This window comes from Drosophila elegans, unplaced genomic scaffold (genome assembly GCF_018152505.1).
Source record: "Drosophila elegans isolate 14027-0461.03 unplaced genomic scaffold, ASM1815250v1 contig_814, whole genome shotgun sequence".
Taxonomy (NCBI): Eukaryota; Metazoa; Arthropoda; class Insecta; order Diptera; family Drosophilidae; genus Drosophila; species Drosophila elegans.
In genome coordinates this window covers 1,925,811-1,950,683 of record NW_024546167.1, presented here as the reverse complement: position 1 = coordinate 1,950,683, position 24,873 = coordinate 1,925,811, and the positions used below count along the sequence as shown (strand labels likewise).

The following is a 24,873-nucleotide window of genomic DNA, read 5'->3' as shown; positions in this document are numbered from 1 at the left end:
ATGCAGTAGAGGCAACAAGAATTATTTGTCAGATAATTTAAGTAAAACTTAGTTGCTTTGTTATTAAGCAAACAAAATATAAAAATTTCCAATTATTTTTATAAAGACAATTATTTCATACAATGAAAATCCAGTTCAAATTGAAATAAAACCCGTCTTCTTTTTTAAAAAGTTATATCAAAAACATAATAAGTTTAGTTTAGCTCAAATTGTATAGGCATACTTACCAAGAAAATCCAAAAGATAACACAAATGTAATTATTTTTCTTTCACTCAAATCTTTTATTTCCCAATTAAAGTTGACGTTGTTAAGGTTTTTCTCTAATGCATATTTTATTTAAACATTTACATAAAGCTGGACATTGGAGCACACACACTAAGATTACTACTACATAATTATTATTTAATTATTATTTTCTACCTTCGTTGAAGTATTCTCTATGCAAATAATTTCCAAACTTTCAATCAAGTTGACTAATTTACCGCCTATATTCTCTTTTAAACTAGTGGGGAGTGATCAATCCATCGATTTGGATTATTCTTAGACCTTTAGACGCTATACACGCGTGGGCGTGCCATATATAGCCCCTGATCCGAGTCCACCATTATTCCGGCGCTGAGCGAGGGGCGAGGCTGGTTGGGGGGTCGGTCCATTGTTGTTGTTCAGTCGACGCTGCTGGCTGTCCGAATAGGCGCGCTCTACAAGTTGGGGAAAGGGTCGCTTTATCTATATCTTCTGGTAGATATATATCCCGATCTTGTCATGCACTTGGAGCCTGTCTTCTCGAGACTTTGTGAAACATGCACAATTTGGTTTTTGGGGAGTTTACCACATATTTTCTGATTCTTCTTTAAATTGATAACATGCAAAAGTAAAATCGTAAAAAATATATATTATAGAAGAAGGGTTGCAAGGCATGATTCCAATACAAGATGAATGATAAGTGGGTGTGTGTTTTATTTAAAAAACTTAAAACTTTGAATTTAATACATTTTTTTACAAACACAAATTCAGATGCATCAATTTTTAAAAATTACTAAATTACAAAACTTTTCACTTATATACTAAATGGTTGTAAAACAGAATAGATACAAATTGTATAACAATTAAAAATAATACGAATAGGGAGCAATTTATTAGGATCCAAAAAAATATTTAAATAAAAGTTCTAGTTTTGACTAATAAGTAAATCATTCTAAAGTATTAAAATAAAAATTCTAATTTGCTTTTTCATTTGACTTGATAATTTTGAAAATATTGTGTGTATAAATTTATTCCATTTTAAACGTTTAAAATAAAATTAAAAATAAATGACGAAGACAGTAAAACTTATCATGTAACTAAACCAATTTTATCTATGAGCATTCCGATAATTAAACCAAACCATATGATCTTAAAGCCATCCCATAACCATGCCAGATGAATGATGTGTAATGCAAGCAAAACCGTATAGGTCCTCTAACCTACCTCGGAACTTAAGACCCTGGGCTTCGTTGATGATGGCCGCCAGAGCAGGATGTTGGTATCGCTCCCGGAAAATGGCCGATCCATTGATCCGATCCGATCCGGTGCCATTGCTGTTGCCATTTAGGGTTCCCAAATTTGCGTTTCCATTGCCATGGTGCATCATCAGCAGTTTGTGCTGTGGCGTATGCTGGGGCGTCAGTGATGTGGGGGGCGTGGCATTGCCGTTCTTATAATAGCGATTCTGATTGGGATCGTAGGTGGCCTGCTGCTCTTGATTCTGATTGAGGCGGTTGGCCATCTTGATCGAAGCACAGCGATCCTCCTCGTTGTTGCGCATCTTCAGGATGCGTTGATCCTGCACCGAGTATCTCGATCCGTGTAAGGAATTCAGCTGATTGAGATTGCTGACCTGGCTGCTCAGCTTCTTGGCCCGAAAACTGCCACCTGGCGAGGAGTTGTTCAGCAGAGTGCCCCTCGAGGAGCTGCCATTTGTCTCGGTGCTATCCCTGCTCGCCTCCCGATAGCTCGAGGGGCGGTGCGTCGATGGGGGCGTGTCCAGGCCACTATCATGGGCCGAACAGTCCAATTCGGTTTTAGCCAGGCCAACATTGCTGCCTCCTCCAACGGGTAACATAGGTTGAACTAAAGGAAAGGACATAAATATAGCAATTTTAAATTGAAAATTGTACACATTAAGCCTGGTTGTAAACGATGCATCTGCAACAAATTCTAAGGGTTCTGGTTTTCTTATTTAGGGAAAAATTACTCTGCTAATTATAATTTTATAATTATCAAAATGGTTATGCATAACTAAAATAGATTTGCAAAAGTGCAAATTTACATATTCTGAGAAGTGGCTGATGCATCGTCTACCACCCACATTATATGGTGAAACCCACCTGAGTGCCTCATATCGGTGGGTGCCCTTGGCTTGCGGTACAGCCAATCTCGGTCCAATTCGTTGCCATTATCCGGAGTGGCGCTCACTCCGCGGAAAAGTCTCGGTCTCCTTAGCTGAACCTCCGTCTCCTCGGTTTCCTCATCCACCACCTGATTGGAACCGAAGCTGCTGTTGATGAAGATCCTCCTCGGCGATCCATAGAGAGCCCCAGCCTGAGTGAAACTATTTTGGGCCGAGACATAGCCGTTGGAGTATCGGCTGAGATTCGCATTGCTGTGGTGCGGGATCTTCTGCGGTGTCGAGTGGTTCGTGCTGATGCCGCTCAGGTGGTGATTGTGATTCTCGTTGTTCAGAGCACTCAGATCCGGCACCGAATCGGAGAAGAGGAAGGGATTGGCTCCGGCATAGCCGTTCAGGCTGCCAGCTCCTATTTTGTGACGGGCCAGACCGCCAGTGCCATTGGTCATCAGCCAGTCATCCAGAGCACTCGAGTAGGTGCCTCCCAGTCCGAAGTGCTGGAATTGCAGGGAGGCGTGGGACACAGGAGCAGCCAAGGAGGCCCGGGATCTGGGTCCTTGGGCAATCTTCAGGGCTCGTCTTCGCTCCTTGGAGGTCATTGTGCATTCCTAAAATGGGTAAGTAAATGTTTAGTGTCAGTCCTTTATTATTGTTCCGCCAAAGTATAGTAATTTTACAAAATTAGGAAATAAATGCTTTAAGTTTTTTGTGTATTGCAATTTAAAATGTTTTATTTAAATTAAATGTATATAATAAAAATGATTTTATTCAAATTATTTACTCTGTTAAATAAGCATTAAATTTGTAAGTATGTTGATGAATAAAAAATGTTGTAAATTAATGTTGTTATTGGTTTAAATCAATTTAATGTTTATTTTTTACTTTTAACACTTTTTAGAGTAAGAACTATTAGGGAGATCAATTAAAGCATCACATATTTTTACTTATCAAATCGTTTGACCATGTTAACAATTATCTTCCACTGTGAATTTACTTTGCAAAATTCGCTTTATTTTTCACATTTTGTTCTTGACTAATTTGGAGCTTTGTGCGTTCTACTATTTTTCCATTTCATGGCCACTTACCTCCAGCAGCTCGAACCAGTCCTCGAGGCCATCATCGCAGCGTAGGAGAACGCGACCCTCGCGGCCCAGTAGAAGTCCAATGGCGCTGTAGGAGCGCCGATTCAGCCACTCCACCTTCTCCACGTCCACCAGCTTGACCTGGAGCGAAACCACAGAAGACAATGCGAATCGTTAGACAATCAAGTTAAAGGTTATGTAAACGTTTTTCCGCTGAATGTAAGACAAAAAGATTTGCCCTGGTCACACTCAGTGGGGCGCTGAGAGAATGGTTTACAATTGAATTTTAGGTGGGAATGGGGTCTAAAGTTTTTAATGGTTAATGATTTTGTTAAGCTGACACTACTAAACAACATTATAAATTGTATGTAAGTCTAAGGTTAAGCACTTACGAAAATTCATAGTATTACAGCATTAACTTTACATTTCTTATTTTATTATAAAACCATTTTAATATTATATTTCAAGGCCTCACTGATTTTAGCTTATTTCACATTGTATAATTAATTTCTCAAATTACACTTTTCTTTTTTAATTTGTTTAGGCATAGGAATGGTTTAAGAATTAAGCTTTTAATTTTATTAAAATGGAAAAACGAAATCATAAAGCTGCCTTAGGAACGATCAAAACATTGAAGTAAAAATTTAAATGTTAAATTTTTGCAATAGCTGCAAGGGTATATAAACTTCCCCTAGTTTCCTTTCTTTCTTGTTTTTTGTGTTGCTTACTTTTTCAAAGGAAAATTTTATATTTATTTTACTGCAGTGTGGAGATTGATGTAATGATTTAATATATGATTTTCTTATTTGTTTTATTTTGTCTTAGAATGTAATTTTTAGATTAAGAATCATTCCCTTTTCAATCTTTTAATTAAAAGGTACATCTAACAAGCTTCCAAACTAAGAAAACTAAATTGCTGATGAGAAATGTTGAGTACCAACTTAGGTCCTAACAACTTTTGCTGAGTAATGCACCAATTAAGTGTCGGCCTTTTGCCATTTCCACCTCCCCCTCTCCATCCGTTTGCATTTTGCAACTCGGTTAAAAGTCATTAGGCCAGAAGGTCTCATCTCCGCTCGATATTTTCTCCCTTTAGGAACCACAAACTTTTTTAGCATGCTGAACTTTTTATTGAACTTCTTTTTTAATTCGCTTGTAGTCCATGTTTATGAGTAAAACTTTAAGTTTGCCACCGATTCATCGTGCTGTCGCTCGCTTATGGCCAAGAACTATGTGAGGCCATTAGGCAAATATGTCAGCAGTCCCTGAGGCAAGAAAAAATCAAGAAGCTGAGGCGTGTGGCAATTAGCCAAGTTATTCGGCCCCTGCAAGAAAGCCTCTTTCCTTTTTTATTTATTTCTTTCATTGGCTCCATCTCTCTTCTTCTAATGGCCACTATAATTAAGTTCTTAAAGTACTGGGCTCAGCGTTTTTTTTCCGATCGCTTTTCATGATAAGTTGTGGCAGTGGCAGGTGGAATATGGAATATTGCACAAAGCTCTTCCTCGTTTGATGAATGATTTTGGGGATTTGCTTGTGCCACGATCAAAGATCAAAATCGAAACTGTCTTGGGAGTCGTATACATAAGTGTTGTGTGGGCGATTACATGCAAGAAATACATCAAATTAAAATATTTATGGTACTCTGCGATGTTCTCCAGAAAATATGTCAGAACTCCTACGTAGATCGTTTAGAATAGTCTTTAAATAAAAGTTTTTATAAATAAAATGGTGTGTCGAGAATTGAGTTTTGTATTGCCTAATATACTTCACGAAATATAATATTATATAAGTGTTTATTGCCGTGTTTTGATTTGGTTTTATTTCTGAAACTTTGACTACTCTCGTTGACCTTTATTTCCCTCCCAAAAACTCTGACCTCACTAATTTCATACCACATACAGATATGTGCCAACCCACAATCGATGGCTAAACATTTTCCAAATTTCCGTTTTACGTTTGGCTAACAAATAACGTGTTCAAGGTCGATAATGATCGGCTTGTTGGCTCGCCTGTTATTATTTATTATTGTTATTTATGAGTTTTATGAAAAAATTCCATTGTTGTTGCTGTCGTTTTAAATTTTGACATGTTTAATAGCATGAGCTGTCAAAACTAACACAAAAGCTCAATTGGTCATTGGTTCAGATTTTGGCATTGCAATTTGGGAAAGTAAAATTGAATTAAGGCGCGTGCGGCTTTAAGCGAAAAAACAATTGTAATTGAAATGTTTTACAGGGATTATTTATTGGCCTTAATACTTTATTTAACTTTGCTATCAACCTTTGATTTACGTTTTTTTCTTCATTAATTTTAATATCTTTTCTTCCTTTTTCCTCTTTCATGTTTTAATTATGCGTGCACTCATTTTGAACATAATTAAATACTTCAGCATCGATATCCGAGTCTCTTCAGTGCAACCCAATTAATAATGCTCATTAACGTTGAACAGACAGAAATTGCATTTCCCTGCAGGTTCAGCTCCCGCCCCCTCCATTCACATTATCCACTTGCCACCCATCCAAGGACAAAAATCAATATTGCTTTCAATCACTGTCAAAGTGCAAAACTTGCAAAATTCTGAGGCAGAAAACTTTATCCACCCGCAGGCTGGTGAACCGAAACATCAACATCAAAGTCATCCTCATCCGATTTCCTCAGTCCCTTGCACTTTCATCGCCTGTAATTATGCCCGATTGATTTCCCCCAGGTAGATGGCAGACAATCAAACCAATTCTGTTTAATCAACTCTAACGTTGATACGACCTCAATTTGCATAATAATATTTTTTACTGTTGAAACGAAATTTAGAATATCAAATGCTTACACATGCCAAGATTTAAAATCTTTGCAGAATCAATTTTTCTTACAAACCTTTTTAACGTGAAAAATGTTGTATTATTTCACCCAAGTAAGGATCCTGTAAATTAAATATATATTTTTTTCTCCAGACGTCTGCTAAACAAGGGTCATTTGAAAAATGTAATTTTGAAAGTGAAGTTTAAAAAGTGTCATCAATATTTTCTTATAGGGTTTGTTTTTAGTCTTAAATCAATACTTTTAATTTAAAAATTATAAGGCATAATACATTTTCACATAACTATATTAACATTATCCTAATTTGTAAATAAAAAAATTGTGCACTAACCAGTTTTATTACTTTTTGAATTGAAAATTGAGAAATAAAAGAAATAAAGAAAGAATATATGCAAAAATCAAGTAAATTAATTAGACTAAGAGCTCCTGTCACCTTACTCAGTCGCACCTTTTTTCGCCTAAGTTGATTACGTTGACGGGACAATAATATTGAATCATTGTAGTGTCGATAAAACATCAATGAACAAGCGAAATCACAAAGAAGCGCTGATCCTTGCTCATTAATGAGGTAAACTTTTTTTAGACATATTTTATCTCTTTCACTCTTTGCAGTGTCATCTCTTTCACACCCTTGCAGTGCCTCTCTTTTGCACCCTTTTGTTCAATGACTCGTTCATGACTGACTTCCCTTGGATAATTTAGTGTGAGTGGGACAGACAGCCGTCTTTGATGTTTTGTTGACCATTTTTGGTTGAATTTAAATTTATTTGGTCTTAATCTTGAAGGTCAGTAGTTGGGTGTTTATTTGCTTTTTAAATTTGGGAAAGTAGCCAAATACCTAATTATATTCTTGATGGGATTTTCAATTGAAAACCCCAATTTCGTGAAACGAATTACCCAACGAAACGAATTCTTCTCGTAATTTCTTTATAAATGTTTTCCCTCACATTAAATAAGTTAATCTCCCGCATGGTGCGGGATTTTTCACCATTTAGTTCCACCTATGTCATTATTTTCCCCCGTGTCTGCTTTTCCCCATTTCCCCTGCCACGCTTGCTTATTTACTTTGGAAAATTGCCCGCACAACAACGGAGCATTTTTCACTTTGTTTTATTTGAGAGAAAAAAATGTATTTTAATTTTAAATTAAACTGTAAGCAACAACAACCTGCTGCTGTCTGTGTATTGGCACTGCTTTTAAGAGAGAGATTTTAGCGGAAAAGTGACAGCAAAAAGGAAAACGACACAAAATTTAAACAAAATAAAATTCAATTCAACAGTGGAAAAACTACGTTAAAGTAAATTTCCCATGATCTCTTTGCAGTGGCGTGGCATTTGTTGTTTTCATTGTAGCCACTGCAGTTTTGTGTGCATTTTCCTTATTTGTTTAAGCAGCAACAAAAACAATGTCATCAGCAACAACAACTCTAAACAGCAGCTGAGGTAATGAACAATTTCACGGCAATCGTGTTCTTTATACTCTTACTACACAATGTCTTGCTTTTATGGGAATGAAAACAAAGGACTTAAAATATAAATAAAGTAATGATTATAGTAAAGTGAAGAAAAATTGTATTTTAAATTAAATTTATAAATTTTCTATATGTTCCTTAAATAGTGCGATGATCTAAACCGTAGGCTGTAGAAATCTTATAAGCCTGACATAAATATTGTTAAAATGTTTTCGATGTGCCAAAGAATTGTTTTGACATGTTAATATATATATAATAAATAAAAAAAGGTTTGAATTTTGTAATAAGTTCTTAATCCTAAAAATGAACTTTTGGACTTCACAGTTTTATAGTGTGTTTATACTTCGTCTTTTTTCTATTACCATTTTCCTGTTTTTCTTTTTCACAGTTTTTGTTGCTATTGCAGTTGTTCCTGTTTGTGTTTAGTTGTTGCCTGTGTGCAATATTTGCCGTTTGCCTTTAGTATTTCTCGTATTTGTTAAGCTTTCATTGCAAACTTGTGTAGGGGGGGGGTTAGGGAGAGGCACTCTAAATGGGGGAACCCCAAGATGCGGGGAGGGGGGGTGGAATAGTTAGGCAAATTAACATGCAGTAGATGCAAGTTTTAGCCAATTAGTTGAGCTTAGTTGAAGTTTTTCTATCCGTTTTTATTCCCTCTTCGATCAGGATTTGTTTTGCATAAGAATGAAAAAAAAACTCCCAGACAACTGGCATAGTTCGAGCGGATTTCCACTGAAGATTGCCTATCAATTGACTCCCCTACATGGCCGGATATCTTTCATCTATCTGGCTGAAAAGTCAATTGCAAAACGTGACTAGATGTGTCTGGCATTGTCAACCGAAAAAGACTTCATTTATAAGCTATATATATATATATATTTTTTTTTTTTTTTTTTGCACGAAAGGTGTGTCCTAGCCCCCGCTTTTACCCCCCTTCACTGCGAACTGGTTATAGTCATGGGTTGCTCATAATGCTGAACATAAATCTCTGGCTGACTGCAATAGAATTTAACACAATGCGCAGTAAATAAAAAAGTTAGCTCGACACTTCACATTTATAAAGGCGAAAAGTAGAGAGAATGAATTTGGGCTCAAAACTTTATAAGAAACTCTTCCTTTGTGAGGAGGACTTAAGTATTTTATTCAGATTTCACCAAAACTTGGTTGCCACTTACCTTGAAGATAAACTGTCCCATATCCGAGGCTCGTTCATTGGCCGATCCCGAGGCTCTCTTGAAGCAGTGCAAGTAGTCACGAGTAAGCACAAAGTATCTGCAAGAAGAGATTGGCTTTAGTCAACACAAATTTGTTAACGACTGGAGTGACCTTTAAATGTGTATCTGCCGGCAGTCTTCAGTTAAAGATCAAACACTCCAAAATCAAAAAGCTAAGCTTTCAATGAGCCCTTTCCCCTTGATGGCATTTGGATATGTTATTAATAATCCATAAATCTTGCGCAAAAAAAACGAAGAAAACTCGATTTAAGCTGAAAAGTGCTTCAAGTTTTATGACTTCCTCAAAACGATAATAATATTAATATTTTATTTTATTGTTGTGCAGCAATGAAAATCGGATTTATTAATGTGCCGAGCATTTGTCTGGTGCACATAAATTCCATATTTATTTAGAATGTATGAAGCGTATAAGGCACACAAAGTAAACCAAAAAAGTTCCCAAGCTAAAAAGAAATTTTAAACGGTTTCGGTTGGATTTCGGTTCGACTAATAGCTCACTTCCCTGGTGGTAGTTCTTATTTAGTTCGGCTCAGCTTATTAATGTGGTCAAGCAAATTGAGCTAAGAAAATTGTTGGGGAAGAGGTAAACGGCTAGCGGTTTGCTTCGGTGGGTGGTTTACAAAAGAGGGGGGGGGCATTCCCTTGAAAGGCTGTCTGTTGGGGATAATGATCGGCTTAGTTATTAGTGGAGCTGGGTAAACGCTAGAGTCATGCAACCACAAATGGGCGCGGTGATCTAAACCACAGATGAGAAAGCTCAATCAGTAAATACTTCTTGAGCTCTGGGAAAGATCAGCAAAATAAAATACTTGTACAAATTTGTAGTAAATTCAATCTAATTTAAATAAAATTGCTCAAAAATAATATAAAAATGAAAATAAATAGTCAAAAATAATTTATTTTGGGTTGTTTTTTGCCAACAATAGTTACTTCAATTAATATTAATTTTAATTTTGTACATACATTGTTTAATGCTCTAAATCCCATTCAGCATGCATTTTAAGGATTAAAATAGTTGCCCAATCTAAATCAATTATTTTGCACGCCAATTTAGCATGGCAAGTTGCTTATTAAAATTAATTAATTATATTGAACATGTTTGCAGAAATCTCAGAAATATATTTTCATCAGCATGACTTTAGAGCTACTAAATAAATTGTTTTTGGCTTATTGCAAAAATGCAAATCAAATATTGACCATTGAAGTACCGAGTTGAGTTTGGTAATTAAGTGTCAATTAAAATCGCGCCGATAAATGATAAGCGATAAATGTAATTATCGGTTCAAAGGGCAACAGCCGAAAGTCAAACAAAAACACCGAATTGCATTGCAGCATAATTAAATTTCAATTAAATGCAGCATGGGGAAACAAAAACAAAAGAGCTATCAGTCGGTTGGCTCTTCAACCCCCCCACTTATTAGCATTATCTGGAAAAGGACGAGCCAGCATGCAGCCACTGTCAATTATGCTCTTTTTTGCAATTAACAACCCTCCGAGGTTGTGAAATATATTTGCATATTTTCCGGGGCTGTGTGGGCGTCCATGTCTGGTCTTTCAGCCGATGCAGATTGCGGTGGAGGTAAATTTAAAAGCGCTTAACATTTATGCATCCCCATTCGACCACACAAAAGAAACTGGTCATCAAATTTGTAAGGCTTTTTAAATAAATAGCGTAAACTCTAAAAACACCGTTAAACGGTCACAACTTAATTTTTCTATTTTATTTAAAAATTGTATCTTTTCTGGGCAAACTAAATTTTTTGATATCAACTTTCGGTTTATATATAAACGTAAGTTTGGAATTTTTTTAGTTTTAAAATTTATATATATTTATATAATTATAAAATTTTTTTGTTTTCAATGCCCTATTATAAATTTTCAATTAAACATTGTCAGCCCTAAATTAAAAGCAAACCCAAAAAGGGTTTTCAATTTCCTGTTTATATAATTTGGAATTTGCGTTATAATTTCAAAAATCTTTTAGTAATTAAAATTCGCATTTTAATTGAAAATTAAAAATTTCTTTTCAGTGTACTTACCGTTCCTTCCAGCGAGAGAAGAGCCGATCCCTTTGCTGCCAGAGCAGTCCTCGTTTAATGGGTCCTGTCATGGAGGCCACCGGAATGCGTCCTGCCAGCAAGGATTGCTGCAAAAGCGGGAGAGACGGGAAATTGTTGCTGATTGTGCATTCTTCAAATTTAATTATGGGAATATTTGTGTGCATGTAGTTAACGCACTTCTATGCCTCAGCTATTTTGCTCGTAAATTCTTTTATAAATTATTAAAAAGCCCGGCATGAAAAAGCCAATTTCCCACACACACACACACTAGACAGGAGCGGAGAAAGCGGTAGGGAGAAAGCGAGGCACTCTCATGAGCCCATGATTAATGTTGCTTTGAAAACGCTGCCACTTGCGCCACTTTTCAACCCCAAACACCCTCTGGCCCCTAGCCCCTCCCACTGTCCACCGCCTACCGCCGTCTATGTATTCCCGTTCTTAACTTGTACCATTACTCTGCCATAAATTCTGTTTGTTGTGCTGTGCGGTTTGTTGTTTTGGCTTTATGAGCATTAAGGCAATTTATTATCAACCATAGTGTTACAATATTTTACATTAACAAATGTAGCACGGCGTAATTATCATGTAACTGTGTCTGTATCTGAATGTGCCTTTGCGGTTAAAGATTAATTTAGATATTTAAATAGATCATCAGTGATCGATGGATAAGGGGATTAATTTTGGTGTAAATATTAATTGCCATCGATCTGAAACTGTTAAACAAAAACTCAAAGCACTTAATAAAAGAGGAGATACACAAGAAATCAAATATAGATAAATGGCACATAAATTTAAACACAGAGTTTGAAAAATAATATTGACTATTTAATCGATTTGACAAACTGAATTAATAACTCAATATAAACTCTAGGCAGTGACCCCAAAGACAAATTATCAGCTTTGGCCACATCGATCTAAAACTATTAAGCAAAAACTCGGGACGCTTAATAAAAAGAAGGAGATATGATAAAAATCAAATAAAGATAAATCGCCCATCTTAAAATACCTTTTAAAAAATTATTTTCACAATATAATATGTCAACGGTTCAGCTTCAACGGAAATAAAAACATTCAATCGAATTGCCCAAATCGATTTAATAACTCAATTCAAACTTTATGCAGAAACCCCTTTGGCAAATTATCAGCTTTGTCCCCAGTGAAAAATGTCAAAAATGTTGGAGTCATAAAATCAGGCAAGTCAATCTAAAAACGAATTGATTCGAAAACTCAGAAACTTAATGAGATGATCAAAATGCCAAAAGGCATTTTGGCAACAGCCGAAACAAAACACTAAATGAGAAAATCTATCAAAATGCTAACGGGTCGTTTTATTTGCAAATTGACAATAGCGTGAAGCGAAAATCGAATTATAATTGAGACGAAGAGACCCTGAATTTGGGAAGCTACAAAGTAGCAGAAGCAATTTCTACCGAAATCTGGCAAATACCCGAAACGAGCCAATAAATCTTCTGGGCGCTGAAATTGAAGATACTTTTCTTGTTTTATCTGTGCTGGGCCATCTATCCTATAAATGGAATGAAGTTCTTAGCCAGTTCTGGTCAAATTAATGTTAGTCACGAGCTTCGGCCAGACAAAAGCCAACTTCAAGCTCAATGTGGTCAAGGGGCGGGAAACAGGCTGAAATGGCGAAGCAAAACGAAAGAGTTTGAGCGGATAATTCCCGACCAAAGGGAGGGAATGTCTAAAAAACTCTGCTGAAACTTAATTTGGCGCATTAAAAACTATTGTGCTCCCCGGAATGCCAAAGAAAGAGAACGAATGATGCTGCGAAAAAGAGAAAGGACGAAACGTGCTGCAGCCATTGCAGTTAATGAGCAAAATGAGTTTGCTTTTTGCAATTGGTACCCCAATTGGTAGGTTTTTTTTTGTACTGCCGAGGGCGAAAACAATATATATATATATATATATATATATATATATATATATCGTGGACCAAAATAAATAGAATTGTGTGTCAACGGAATGACTAAAGGGTGGAAAAACTAAAACAAATGGCCGACATACAATTGTATTATACAAAAATAAATCAATTATCTAAATATGTGCAATATTTAAGAATAAACTTCTATAACCTAAAAACTGGAATAATCCACTGTTGGCTAGCTACAATAGATTTCTTTATATCCCTGAGATCTACCTCTGTTTACCTTTCATTCAGATATTATCTTTTTGCCCAGCTACTTTTTTGCTTTGTATACTATTTAAGATAAATTATCATATCTTATCGTTCCTTAAACAATTATTTAAATAAGATTATGTATTTGTAATTAGCAAGCAAAGGTATTTATAAAAAGCAAATCAGCTCGACTTTAACTGAAAATAACAGTTCAAAAGACAAAAAAAAAGGTGTTGTCAAAGATTTTTGGAAGTCAAGCTAATTTGTTGCATTTTTTCAGACTTCCTATTGTTGGTAAAAATGGAAAAAGATGTCTGATTTTTGTTGTGTTCGAGTGATTACGTAACCCACATGACTTCAATGTCTTAATGCCCTCATTTTCATTGCATTTCATGTCATTTTTTCGTGTGTGAAAACTTTAGCAATGGCAGAAATTCCGTTTCCCTCAACACAGTTGATTATTTATGCTGCAGTTTTTAGTGTTTGTTGCCGCCAAAGCTGGCAGAAATATATATTTCTGGTATTTCTTTTTGATTGCACTCAACTGGGCTTATATAATTACCTGGCCACGTTTGGCCTGCCTGGCGCCCCTTTTATGGTGGCTTTTAATTGTGGTTGCACTGGCCGAGGAAGAGGACTGAAAATCTCTGCCACGCAACAATATCTTGATGGATTCACACCCAGCTTATATTTTTTTGTACTACTGCAACGCCAACACAGAACCTGCAGCCTCTTCAGTCACTTATGAATAGTTAAATTTTCACTTTGGCTTTTGATTTCCGCTCACCCAACCCAAATGTGTCATCACCATCATTTTAGGTTGTTTCCATGGGATTCTCTATTAAAATATTGGGCATCTTTTCAGAGATTTCGAACTTAAGTGATAAACAACAATTTTCCATCATTTTATCAGTTAATTTTTAAGAAAAATCTAAAATTTTTGAATTTAAGCATTAAAATTGTATAGTTCTTTGACTTATACGAGCACATATTTTTAATTATATGCCTTATTTCCGTTGACCCCAAACCTGTCCATGGGGCCAGAAAATGTTGAATGAACACGGTTACGTTTGGGAAATAAAATTTACATGGTCAAAACGTGATGAAAATTGAAATTATTTGTGTAAATTATGTTTAAATTTAAATCGATGATGTCAGTATTTTTTTTTTGGGGAAAGGCCAGAAAAGAGTATTTATATGGAGGGAATATAATGATTATGAAAATACGTAAGCATATGGTCTCTTCCCAGAAAAAATATGGTTAAACAATTAAAAGTGTTATCTGTTGATGCTGATTAATCTTTGACAATTTAGTAAAAATCCAGCCAACAAAAAATATTTTATCAAAGGCGGCTCTTTAAAAGGAAGCCTCCGGAGTCGATGACTTTTATAACAAAAAACTTTTTTAATTTAATTATGCACACGCATCCACAAACTACTTTCAGCGTTGGCGGGTTCAGTGAAAAGAACACACAAAGTGAAAATTTGTGCAACAGCTGGAAATGTGGGGGAAGTTGGGCCCAAATCGGGAAAGGAAAAGAAAAAGCATATGCCATTTGAAAAGGTGGGCCAGAAGTTGGTTTTTATTTAATAAAAATTTTTTCTCTTTTGCCAGTTGAGAGCACAGCAAGTATTTATGACTCTGGTTGGATGAGTTAACATCAAAAGGCAACAAAATAAAACTGAAGAAAAACAGCGCTTTGAGCAAAAGTCAAATATAATCCGCAAATGAAAATGAATTTCGATTTGCCAACAAGTAGTCATGTTGAAACAATTGGAAAAGGCAACGTTAAAAAAATTGAAAACGTTCGACGTTCAAATGTTTGCACTGTTTTAATTGAAAGTCAACTAAAGTTGAAAGTTGCCTTTCAATGTTTTTGCTTACCCAATGCAAATCCGTAGAGAAAATCATCTTGCTTTCAGATAAATGGAAATTTAAACTAATTGCTCGATAGAGAAAAAATTTCACAATAAAATATTTTCAAGAGTCTCTTTTAATAATTTTTCACTCGAGTTTCGCTTGAGTTTCACTGACACACTAAGATCAGCATCAGCCCGTACCGCACCAACATCCATTGACGACTATTCAAAATTCTGTTGAGCAAAGATTTTCATGGCAGAGTCCGCCTAAACATTTATTTCATTTGATTTTTTCCCCATCACATATGGCGAAAACAAGCCCAGTTCAAGGGGTCTGGCTGTGTGTGTTCTACACATGCTCGTGAGCACATGCAAAAAGTATCTGAGTATCCGAATATCCGAATATCCGAGTAGCTGAGCGTGTATCTTTGTATCTTTGTATCTGTTGCGGCGCATTGTCGTCTGCCGTGACGTGACACACATGTGGGCAATTCTAAGCAGCCAAGCCATGAAGATTTCCGTAGCTGTTGCTGTTCTTGTTTTGGCCAAACATGTGCCTACGGTTTTTGGCTTTTATGGTTTATGTGTTAATAAGGCGACCTTCATGACCACAGAGCTGAGATTTTTCTATGCTTCTCGTTGGCATTTTGGGCGGGTAAACAACAAACGCAACTCGCTGCCAATGTGGCAATGGGCGTGGTAAATGAGAATATAAAATGAGAAATGAGTTTTTATCTGCTTTGCCACATCAAAGATATTTATGGTCAAATTTCTCAAGAAACTAATAAGATCTAGGAAAAAATAAATGAGCCAGTATAAAATAAAATTCCATCCATTGTGTATGTCGGGCTTTAAGTAAATAACAAATGTTTCAAGCAACAGACAACCAATTTATCAAGCTATTTTAAAAGTATTTTTGAATTATTATGTATGTATTAATTGGTTAAACAATTTACTAATCTAAAGTTCTGTTTATCTACGCAAATATTGGTTTGACTTAGAAAAACGTATCTTATCTTAAATGTTTAGATCAAGTTTCCTGATAAAAAAGCCATTCTTTTGATTGCCACATTTTTTTGTGTGCCAAAGATTGAATCCATTCTTTGTTGCTCGTGTTTGACTACTCCTTGTGGACTTTTCCACTAAGCTCTCAGCAGCCATAACTCACAATCTCCTCAAGCAATTCACCCCATCGACCTTCAACCGACTCCCTCCAGTCTAGCCAAATACATTCTATCATTTTTCGGTGCCTGTCTGCCAGTCACTCAGAATGGCAAGCTGCGTTTCAATTCCAATTGCTTTGGTGCCTTTTGGTATTTTCAAATGCATTTTGGCTTGGCAACGGGAAATGGGAAATGCTCAGTGGGGAGGCTGCCCGAAAACCATTTGATGCCCAGGAAGAACCTCAAAACGAGCCATGTTCGCACGGCCAGAAATTCAAGAAAAATAAAAGCAAAGAAAACGAGATCCTGCCGCGCCACACCAAGAAATGAATAAAAGAGCAGAAACCAGAACGAGAATTTCAGTTGTGCTCGTGGCTTCTCAGAAATTCATCATCACCATCATCTTCACCATCATGTTAGATGTGGCTATGGCCCTGGCCCAGGCGTCGTTGGGTCTGCCCAAGAAAGGCAAAAATTAAATGAAATAAATGCTAACGAAAAAAGTGTTGAGAATTTGGCGTGCCATGTGTGCGAGCAGAAAAAGAGGACAGGAAGTCGGAGCAGCCCTTGAACTTGGCCCAGGAAGTGTTGGCCCATTGGATGCGAGTCTAAATGCTCTTTTTTTTCTTTGATCCCCAGAGAATGGGGTATGGGGTATGGGCAGAGTGCCTCAATTTTGCAACACATGTGGTGTTTTTCACAAAAAAATCATTGCATTGGTTGAAAGCAAGATGCCTTAGAATAATAAACCATACAGGAAATGGCAAATTAATTCAACAATTACTTATAAAAGATTCATTTACAATTTGTTTTAATATTAAAAATTTAAATTAATGTGGATATTATTATATTTAAAATAGTTCCTATTTGATTAAAGTTCATTTAATATGAGTTAAATGTGGTCAAATCTAAATAAATTTTCATATATTTAAATCAAATCCAAAAATATTTAAACGACTTTTTAATAATCTCATATTTAAAATACCTAATTCAAAGGTGAAATATTTAAATTCAATACAAAATATTTGGATATATTTGGATAATTTTGTTTTATGTACTTTAACACTTTAACCCTTCTATGCCAATTCTATCATATTTCAAGGTATTCAAACCAACAAGAAAAAAACACTTAAGGGTATGTAAACTTCGCCAGACTTTACAGAGGCCGATTTACTCCTGGTAGTATTTTTAAAATTCTATGCATATTTTTGCCACTTGCGTCTCACTTGCGGTATCCCCACATTTCCCTCTTGGGACGATGGCGTCATGCGGGCTCGATAAAAATCATGAGGTTTTTGTTATTTGGACAGCTTCTCAGGAGCGCACAGAGGTGATGTGCGAGATGCTGGGAGACTGCAATTGATGGCAAACTCTCGGCCAAGGCACTGGCTTCACATGTTTCTGTATCTTATGTGTATCTATTAGCCGCAACTATGTAAGGTCACGCCCAGCATAGGACCGCCCCCTAAAAAACCCATTTCACATGCTGTTTCAAGTCAACTTTGTATCTAGATAAACTTGGTGTGTGAGAAGTGCGAGTGGTTGTAGCTGTTTGCAGTGCCTGATTATGACATTTAACATGAACACGTAGCGAGTGCAACACATGCGAGCGACAGCTCTGGTATTTTCCGCAGTCTTTTGGTATTTCGTTCGCTGCTCACAGCATGACACGCCTGACAGAGCGACCAAGAAAACTGCAATCCAGCGAATTTTCTTTTCTTTTCCTTACCCCAACATTGTAGTGTTCTTTGGGCCAACATTTGAGTAGTTTGAGCTACCTATTCATAGCTTAAATTGGTAGTTTAAACACAATTTTGATGGCAGTTGGCAGACAATTGGCCGAAAAATATGAGGATATTGCTTACGTCTTGATTGAAATTTATCCACGTTTTTTGGGTATTGGAACTCACCTGTAAAGAGAAAAATCAAACATATACTGCATTAGTTTAATGTAAAAACTTGTAGTGTTTAGTAATCCCCAATAGCCAAATAATCCCTTTCACAAATTCTAATTTGTACTTTTCGGATTTTTAATACCTTGTGATTCCTGACTTTTAAGGGGCATTAAAAGGTTGAGTAGTCGCTAAGCTGACAAATATTTTACACTTCTCTACATTTTATGAGAGTTTTGTAATGTTTAAGCTTGTTCAAAACTTCAATTTAGTTCACCTGCAAATGCATTTGATGATAATGTTATAAATCTCAAAAAAAAAGAAAAAAAATTCCTAAAGTGCTGGAAAAATATGTATTCACAACTTGGCTTGTGGCGGATAAACGACAAAAACGAGTTCTATTAAGCAAAATCGAGTTGGCCCAGTCAAGTGTGCCAGCGACTTATTTGTCACTATATCGGTTTTGTTTTGTTATGTTTTGTTTTTCCCAGCGACCGAGTGTGGGCGATTGAGCACTCGTTCTGACAGACTGACACCCGGCCTGTCTAAGGTCAGGCGTTCACCAGTGCGTATGAGTAATAATTTCTTAATTGTCGCATTAAACAATTACACTATTATCCAGCACAGTCCCAATTTGTGTGGCTTTCAAGTGCAATAATCTTTTTTGTTTGCATTAAAAATTTCTCTTGCCGTTTCGGGGCTTATTTTCGCTCGCTTCGCTGCCTTTAATTGTTTATGTAAATTAGAATTTTGTATTTTTTGCTGCCGGCTACTGATGAGCAATTTAAATACACACGACGAGGAAGTGAATGTGCGCATCGGCAGAAACAGAGGAAATCTGAGTGTATCTTTTGGCTACTCTTGGCACGACTGGCAAAACTGATTCACAGGGCAAACAAAGGTGTGAAGTACATTAGCCAGTCGATATTAACAAGATGCTCGTTGAGGGGCTGGGCTTGGCTTAACCGCAAACTAAATTCCAAAATCGATGACTGACTCGAACAACTCTTGGTGGCTTCGGGCCAAATTGGCTGTCAGTTGTCTTGTCAGTTGGTTTGTTGGATCGGCAGGTGGGCAAAGTTCGCCGGTTCATCCATCTTCATATGTGTCCGGGCACCAGATACCAGCTACCAGGCTTTCCACTTCCGTTTCCTGTCCTGTTCAGGCAAATTAGCTTTGCCTGCCAGCCGTTAGTTAGCCAACTTTCAGTACTCGCTTTTGTCGCACTCGTCTAGACTTTCGTTTGATTGAGCGATGACAAGAGACATCTCTGTCACGGCTGTTGCCAGGTCAGCCAACTAACAACCACCGCCACTTGGCCATCACGTTTTGGCCAGCTCTCGGCTCTCAGGTTCAATGCTTCAATTAAATTTGCTGTCAATCATTTTGCGGGCTTCACACTTTTGTCTAAAAAAATCGTGAACAATTTTATGACTTGTTTTGATTAGGCGAAAATAACTGAAAGGTGTCTGCCGTCAGCCAGCCAAAATGGGTTATTTTGATTTTCAATTAATTGAAAATGGGAAGAATATACAAAAAAATAAACAGAAAATTGTTTAAAGAAATTGAAGTACTCGCCAAATTCAGTGAGAGTTGAACAAATCATTAAACCTAATTAATAAATTACAAAAAAAAGACAATTTAATAGGAAATCATATAATATCATATGTTTATTTTAGAAATTTATGTGACCCAAACTTGTTTGTAAGAAAGTATGTTCTACGCTTACGGTTTATTTTAATTTAAGCAACTTTTAATATTTTTAAAACTTAAATTTGTTATTCATGTTTCGCATTTGAGTTTATTTCTCTTACACTTAAGTAGAGTTTTAAGGAATAGATATATAGTTTTCTATTATATTTTGTTCATTCCCATTTCGTCTGTAGAAACAGTATGATTCTTTATTTGTAAAAAAATCATTAAGGAAAATGCATTACAAATGTATTAATAAAAGTTGTAAATATATATTTTTAACAAAAAAGATAAGATAAGTCGGTCTACGCTTTTTAAGCTAAGAATTCTGAACAAAAAAGATTTATTTCTGAATTCTTCAAAAGAAATCATATCATAATTTCCAAGATCAAATTTGTTTTCTACGTAAATATGTTCTACTTTTGACTTAATCCGATTTATGTAAACCAAATATTTTTCATTCATTCATGTTCCGTTTGAGTCTATTTTGTTTTTACTTTCATTAAAGTAGAACGAATGACTTTTCATTCAATATATTCTTTGCATTTTAATGTTATGGAAAGTATATTCATTTTTATTCCTCTCTTTCTCATCGGAGTAGTCTGATTTGAGCCCAGACTTCCGTTTCTTTGAAATAGATCGCCATAAGATTATTGATCTTGAATATTTTGCTTTCCATTTATCATCGATTTACACCTTTGTCGCCCACTTTCCGATCTCAATCTTTGCGCCAGACAAAAGAGGAACCCAAGTCGGCTCACTTTGTCGGCCTGCCCACATGCCCAACAATTTGCCCCGGGCCGTGAGAACTGTGCCAGGTGAACATGCCTCTGCCTCCGCCTCCGCCTCTCGACCATTGTCAACCGTTGCCAGTGGCAGGGAAAAGTTTGCACTATTTTACCTATTTTCTTGTGCAATTATTTATAATAGCGCCCGGTTTCAGACATTAATGCCCGGGAAGCAACATCGATGCAGGTAGACCTCCCCAGAAACTGTCCTGAGTTCATTAAGGGTAATGCATGCCAAAAAAAAGAGGAGGTAGGCGAAACAAAAAGACTGAAAAGGGAGACACACTGTCTGAAGAACACACACACACAACCAAACTCAAACACCGATCCAGACTGGCGCACACCCACATGTATTTGAGTATCTGAGTGCCTGAGCAACTGCGTATCTATGGGATGCCGGGATACGTTCTTAATGAACGCCTGTCGCCTAGCACCTGCTGCAGTTCTTAAGAAAATGTACTCTCATTTGTCGGAGACCATATCCTGCAGGTAGGGTAGTGATTGCCACAGAGTCCCTTCTACTCCTCGCTGTATATAAATAATTAAACTGCAACCAGTTCTGGGCAGTAGTTTTATATTGATTTTTTTTAAGGAGTGGCTGGAAGATTCTTGGGAAATGGAAAATACTGATGCGCAAATACTGTGCACCGAAGGAAATTTTATAATTGTTTAGAATGGAAATTTGTGCGGAAAATTACAACTGTTTTGTATTGCTCAAAAATGGCAAGTCTGTTTTTAATTGAATCTGTTTCTATATAACATATTTTTAGAAGAAAATTAATAGATATTCAAAAGAAGTAAACGCTTATTGCCATTAAAAGTTAATTTAATACTGTAAAAGAAAATAATGCTTAAAACAGAATATATTGAAATATGTGCTGATTGTCCCTTGAAAATATTTTTGCATTTTCAACGTCTAGCGGGCTGGTATATTCAATAATTCATTGAGGGTGGTCTGACCCACAAAAGACCAACTGCAGAACCTCCTTGGTGTTTCCCTCAAGACTGCCAACTTCCGCCAATCAAAGCCATACTACTTACGCTTCAGGAAGATATATATATGTTTCCCCCCTCCCCCTCCCTTAATATGCCAAACAGAAGTCTTACATGTGTTTGAACGCTTTTGTTTTTACCGCCTGTCACATATGTCATAAGCAAAGTAAAGAAGTCTCGTATTTCCCAGCGTTTGCTTATTAGCGTAGATACTTGAAGGACCCTCGACAGCTGAGGGGCAAGGCTGTGTGGGAAATAGCTACGGCCCTCTGGTCGTTCTACCCCGCCCCTTTTATGACGTGCTAATGGGCGGTAAATATTTTGTAAGCTTCATTGATTTTCATGCATTCGTAGTGGCGTGGGGAAATATTTCAAGTGGGTCATGTAAAACGAAGAAGCCAAATGACAACCAAGGCGAATGAAAAATGTTTTCTTTAGTTGATTTTCGAAAAAAAAAAACAGAGTAACAAATGTTTTATAGTTTTGTGAATATCAAATATCTTATGTTTCCCATATCGTAACACACACATTCGGTATCAATAATTTGCAATCAACGCCCACCAAAAAAAAAAAAACCAGAAACCTGATCCTAATTTAACAGACATTAAAAATTAATACATAAATATTTTGCTGGTTTTGTGGCGAGAAAACTCGTTGCTTTTCCGCCAAATGAAAATGAAAAACTGGTCAAGCGTTCGTGAGTGACATTTTCAAATGTGGCGAAAACAACTTTGGCAGCTCTCAACCACTTTTTTGTCCTGAATAGACGGTCGCCTAGAGAGTGAAATCTTGACTAGGAAAACAAGTGGCTGGAACATGTGGCTCAAGAGATTTATCAGATGGCATAGTCTCCTGCCAGGCGGCATCATCATCATTAACCACGGCAGTCCTTTGTCATTTTTATCACACAAAAGTAGGAGATGCACGAAGTTTATGATAAATGAAATTTCTGCACCAAGCGGTTGGTCAAACTTTTGTTGTCCGCTGAAAGCAAAAAGGAGTGAGAGGGTGTGGAAATGAATGGCCTCTATCATTATTGTAATTTTCGAACAAAACACGCACGACTTCGGTTTCAGTTGGACTGTGGCCAGAAATGGTCTTTTTGGCCAGCTGACCAACAGACACCATGTGTGATTGATTGTAATTGAGGTTGGGAAAAGTTGTTGGTGTCAATGTCAAGAGTGAAACGGAATTGGTCCACACAATTGCCGTTTGACACTTTTGGGATAAACGCACGGAGCCCGAAAATAAAGCATTCTTTAAAGTTTTCCAAAGAATCGGGGTTTTGCCATTAGTCAGCAAATCTATAGAATAAAATGGCAATTTGCTGCCATGTCAATCGGAAAATGGTAGCGAGCATATGTAAGGGATTTCAGTGCGACTTTAGTTATTTAAGAATAATTTAATGGGGACTTCGGAACTTCTGCGCGGTAACCCAATTATATTTCTAGCCACTCACCTAGAATTTTTGTAAAGTTTTGTAATTACCCCGGCTTTGTTTTCCCTTCGACCCTCTTCACAGCAGTTAAGCGAAATGTGAACTCATCTAATTAACACACAAACCCAAGTAAGCCCCGGCAAAACTAAATAAACAAAAAATAATTTATACCGGGCATTAAAGCCCAAAAAAAAAGGTATACAAACTAAACACAGTGTGTTCAACTTGGTTTTCTTTTCGTCGACTCTGCCAACAATTTCACTTGCGAAAGCGGCAGAGAAAAGCTAGAGAGCTGATTTTGTGCCTCGGAATTGAAGTTGAATTCGGAGTTGAAGACCATTTCGTAATGGTCGGCGGGCGAGAAGCTCAAATGCACATTAACACGTTTCAAAATGGGTTCAAAGACATTGCCAAATTATGGAATATAATCAAAACAAAGTCTTGGGAAAGTTTTTCGAGGGCTATCTGGAAATGTGTCAGAGCCATAGCCAGAGTCAGAAAATTATGAATGAAAACACGAAAGCACAATGGCAATGGAATAGAAACAAAACCAAATTAGAGTTGCTCTTTATCACAATGTGTATCTTCAACTACTTGAGCAACGATTACCCAAGAAAAAGTTTGAAGAGGGTGTAAAGGGTGCGGTATATTCCCGTTCAAGTTGGAGTCTTATGCAATTGTCATTTGTCTTATAATTACAGACAGAGAAAGAAAAAATGGTAATGTTTTAAATAGCCATTTGACTTATACTTATAATACGGAAATAAATGCAAGTGATTTGAGCAAAGTGAGCGGGTCACATAATTTAAATATGGTAAGTATAATAATAATATATATCATTATTTACTATTTTCGGTATTTAATGGCATTTGTTTCCCGTGTAGACCTGATGATTGTCGCCTTTTTGGTCTCTTAAAGATGCGTTGAAGTTGTAAATTTCTCTGAATGGCATGAAATGGAGGCACAACTTACAGTTGTTTGCAGCAGTAATTAAAATGTGCCATAAGCGTGAATTTTAATTAATTTAATTGTTTAACAAAAAAAAATGAAACGCTTACAGAAAAATGCAAGCTGGATTCCGCGAAGGCCGAACTCTGCATCAGATTGAGACATTCCCTCAGCGGTCATTCCCGTATCTAAGAGTTGCGAAATGTATCTGAAACAATTACCAGACAGCCAGTCCTGCCCACGCTAACAAACCGGCTAACTGACTAATTGAGGCCTTCTCGAAAATTAGATATAGTTAATAATCCCGACACAAAATAGCATTCCCCAGTTAAGCGAAAGTATCTCGTTTTTTTCGCTGCCGTTTTTGTGTGTTTGTTGTTTATGCGCCATAAATTACCATAAAGCGCTGAGCGAGCTTACTCACTTCACAGTTGTCTACCGGGCAGTTCGAGCGACAAGTGAATCACCAGATGATCTTTCCCAAATACACATACGATCTACGTATAGATCTACGTATCTGCAGTTCGCCGAAAGCCAAACAAATGACGCAAGTTCATTCAAGAAATGTTTGCTTATTACGAATTAAAAATACATTTTCGTTTCTGCTTTTGCCAAATTGTGTTTCAGAAACGTGATTTGTATGCAAATTGCAACTTTTAAATTTATTTCTGCTCTTTTTTTTCGTTTGCGTTTGTAATAAGCGGCCAGCAAAGTAAACTGTATCTGATGGATGCAAATTACTGTAGCGCTGATGCTGGGTGACATTTTCGAAGCGTTTTTCATGTTTAAATATAAAAATTAAAATGCCTGCGGTTTGTATTTATGGTTTTTGCCCTCTCCACACTTTTCTTTTCCCCATTCGTTGTGGTCTTCCGGAGTGCATAAATTTCATTAATGTGGCCAATCGTAA

General features: G+C 36.6%; 1 protein-coding gene across 8 annotated transcripts in view; it reads right to left on the bottom strand.

The window, feature by feature from the left end:
* Positions 1-308: 308 nt before the first annotated feature.
* LOC108141793 overlaps positions 309-24,873 on the bottom strand; it is a 43,821-nt gene continuing 19,256 nt past the window's right edge. For 2 of the 8 annotated variants that reach the window (XM_017265340.2, XM_017265343.2), the window contains 6 exons: positions 11,032-11,138; positions 8,933-9,029; positions 3,473-3,610; positions 2,368-2,995; positions 1,469-2,110; positions 309-699 (listed from right to left, as the gene is read on the bottom strand). In XM_017265340.2, coding sequence (XP_017120829.1) covers positions 557-699; positions 1,469-2,110; positions 2,368-2,995; positions 3,473-3,610; positions 8,933-9,029; positions 11,032-11,138 — 1,755 coding nt within the window. In that variant the 3' untranslated portion in view covers positions 309-556. Of the gene's footprint in view, positions 700-820; positions 850-1,468; positions 2,111-2,367; positions 2,996-3,472; positions 3,611-8,932; positions 9,030-11,031; positions 11,139-15,074; positions 15,117-18,077; positions 18,123-24,873 lie in introns of those variants that run through there. The other 6 variants (XM_017265337.2, XM_017265344.2, XM_017265341.2 and 3 more) reach the window with 6 other exon arrangements.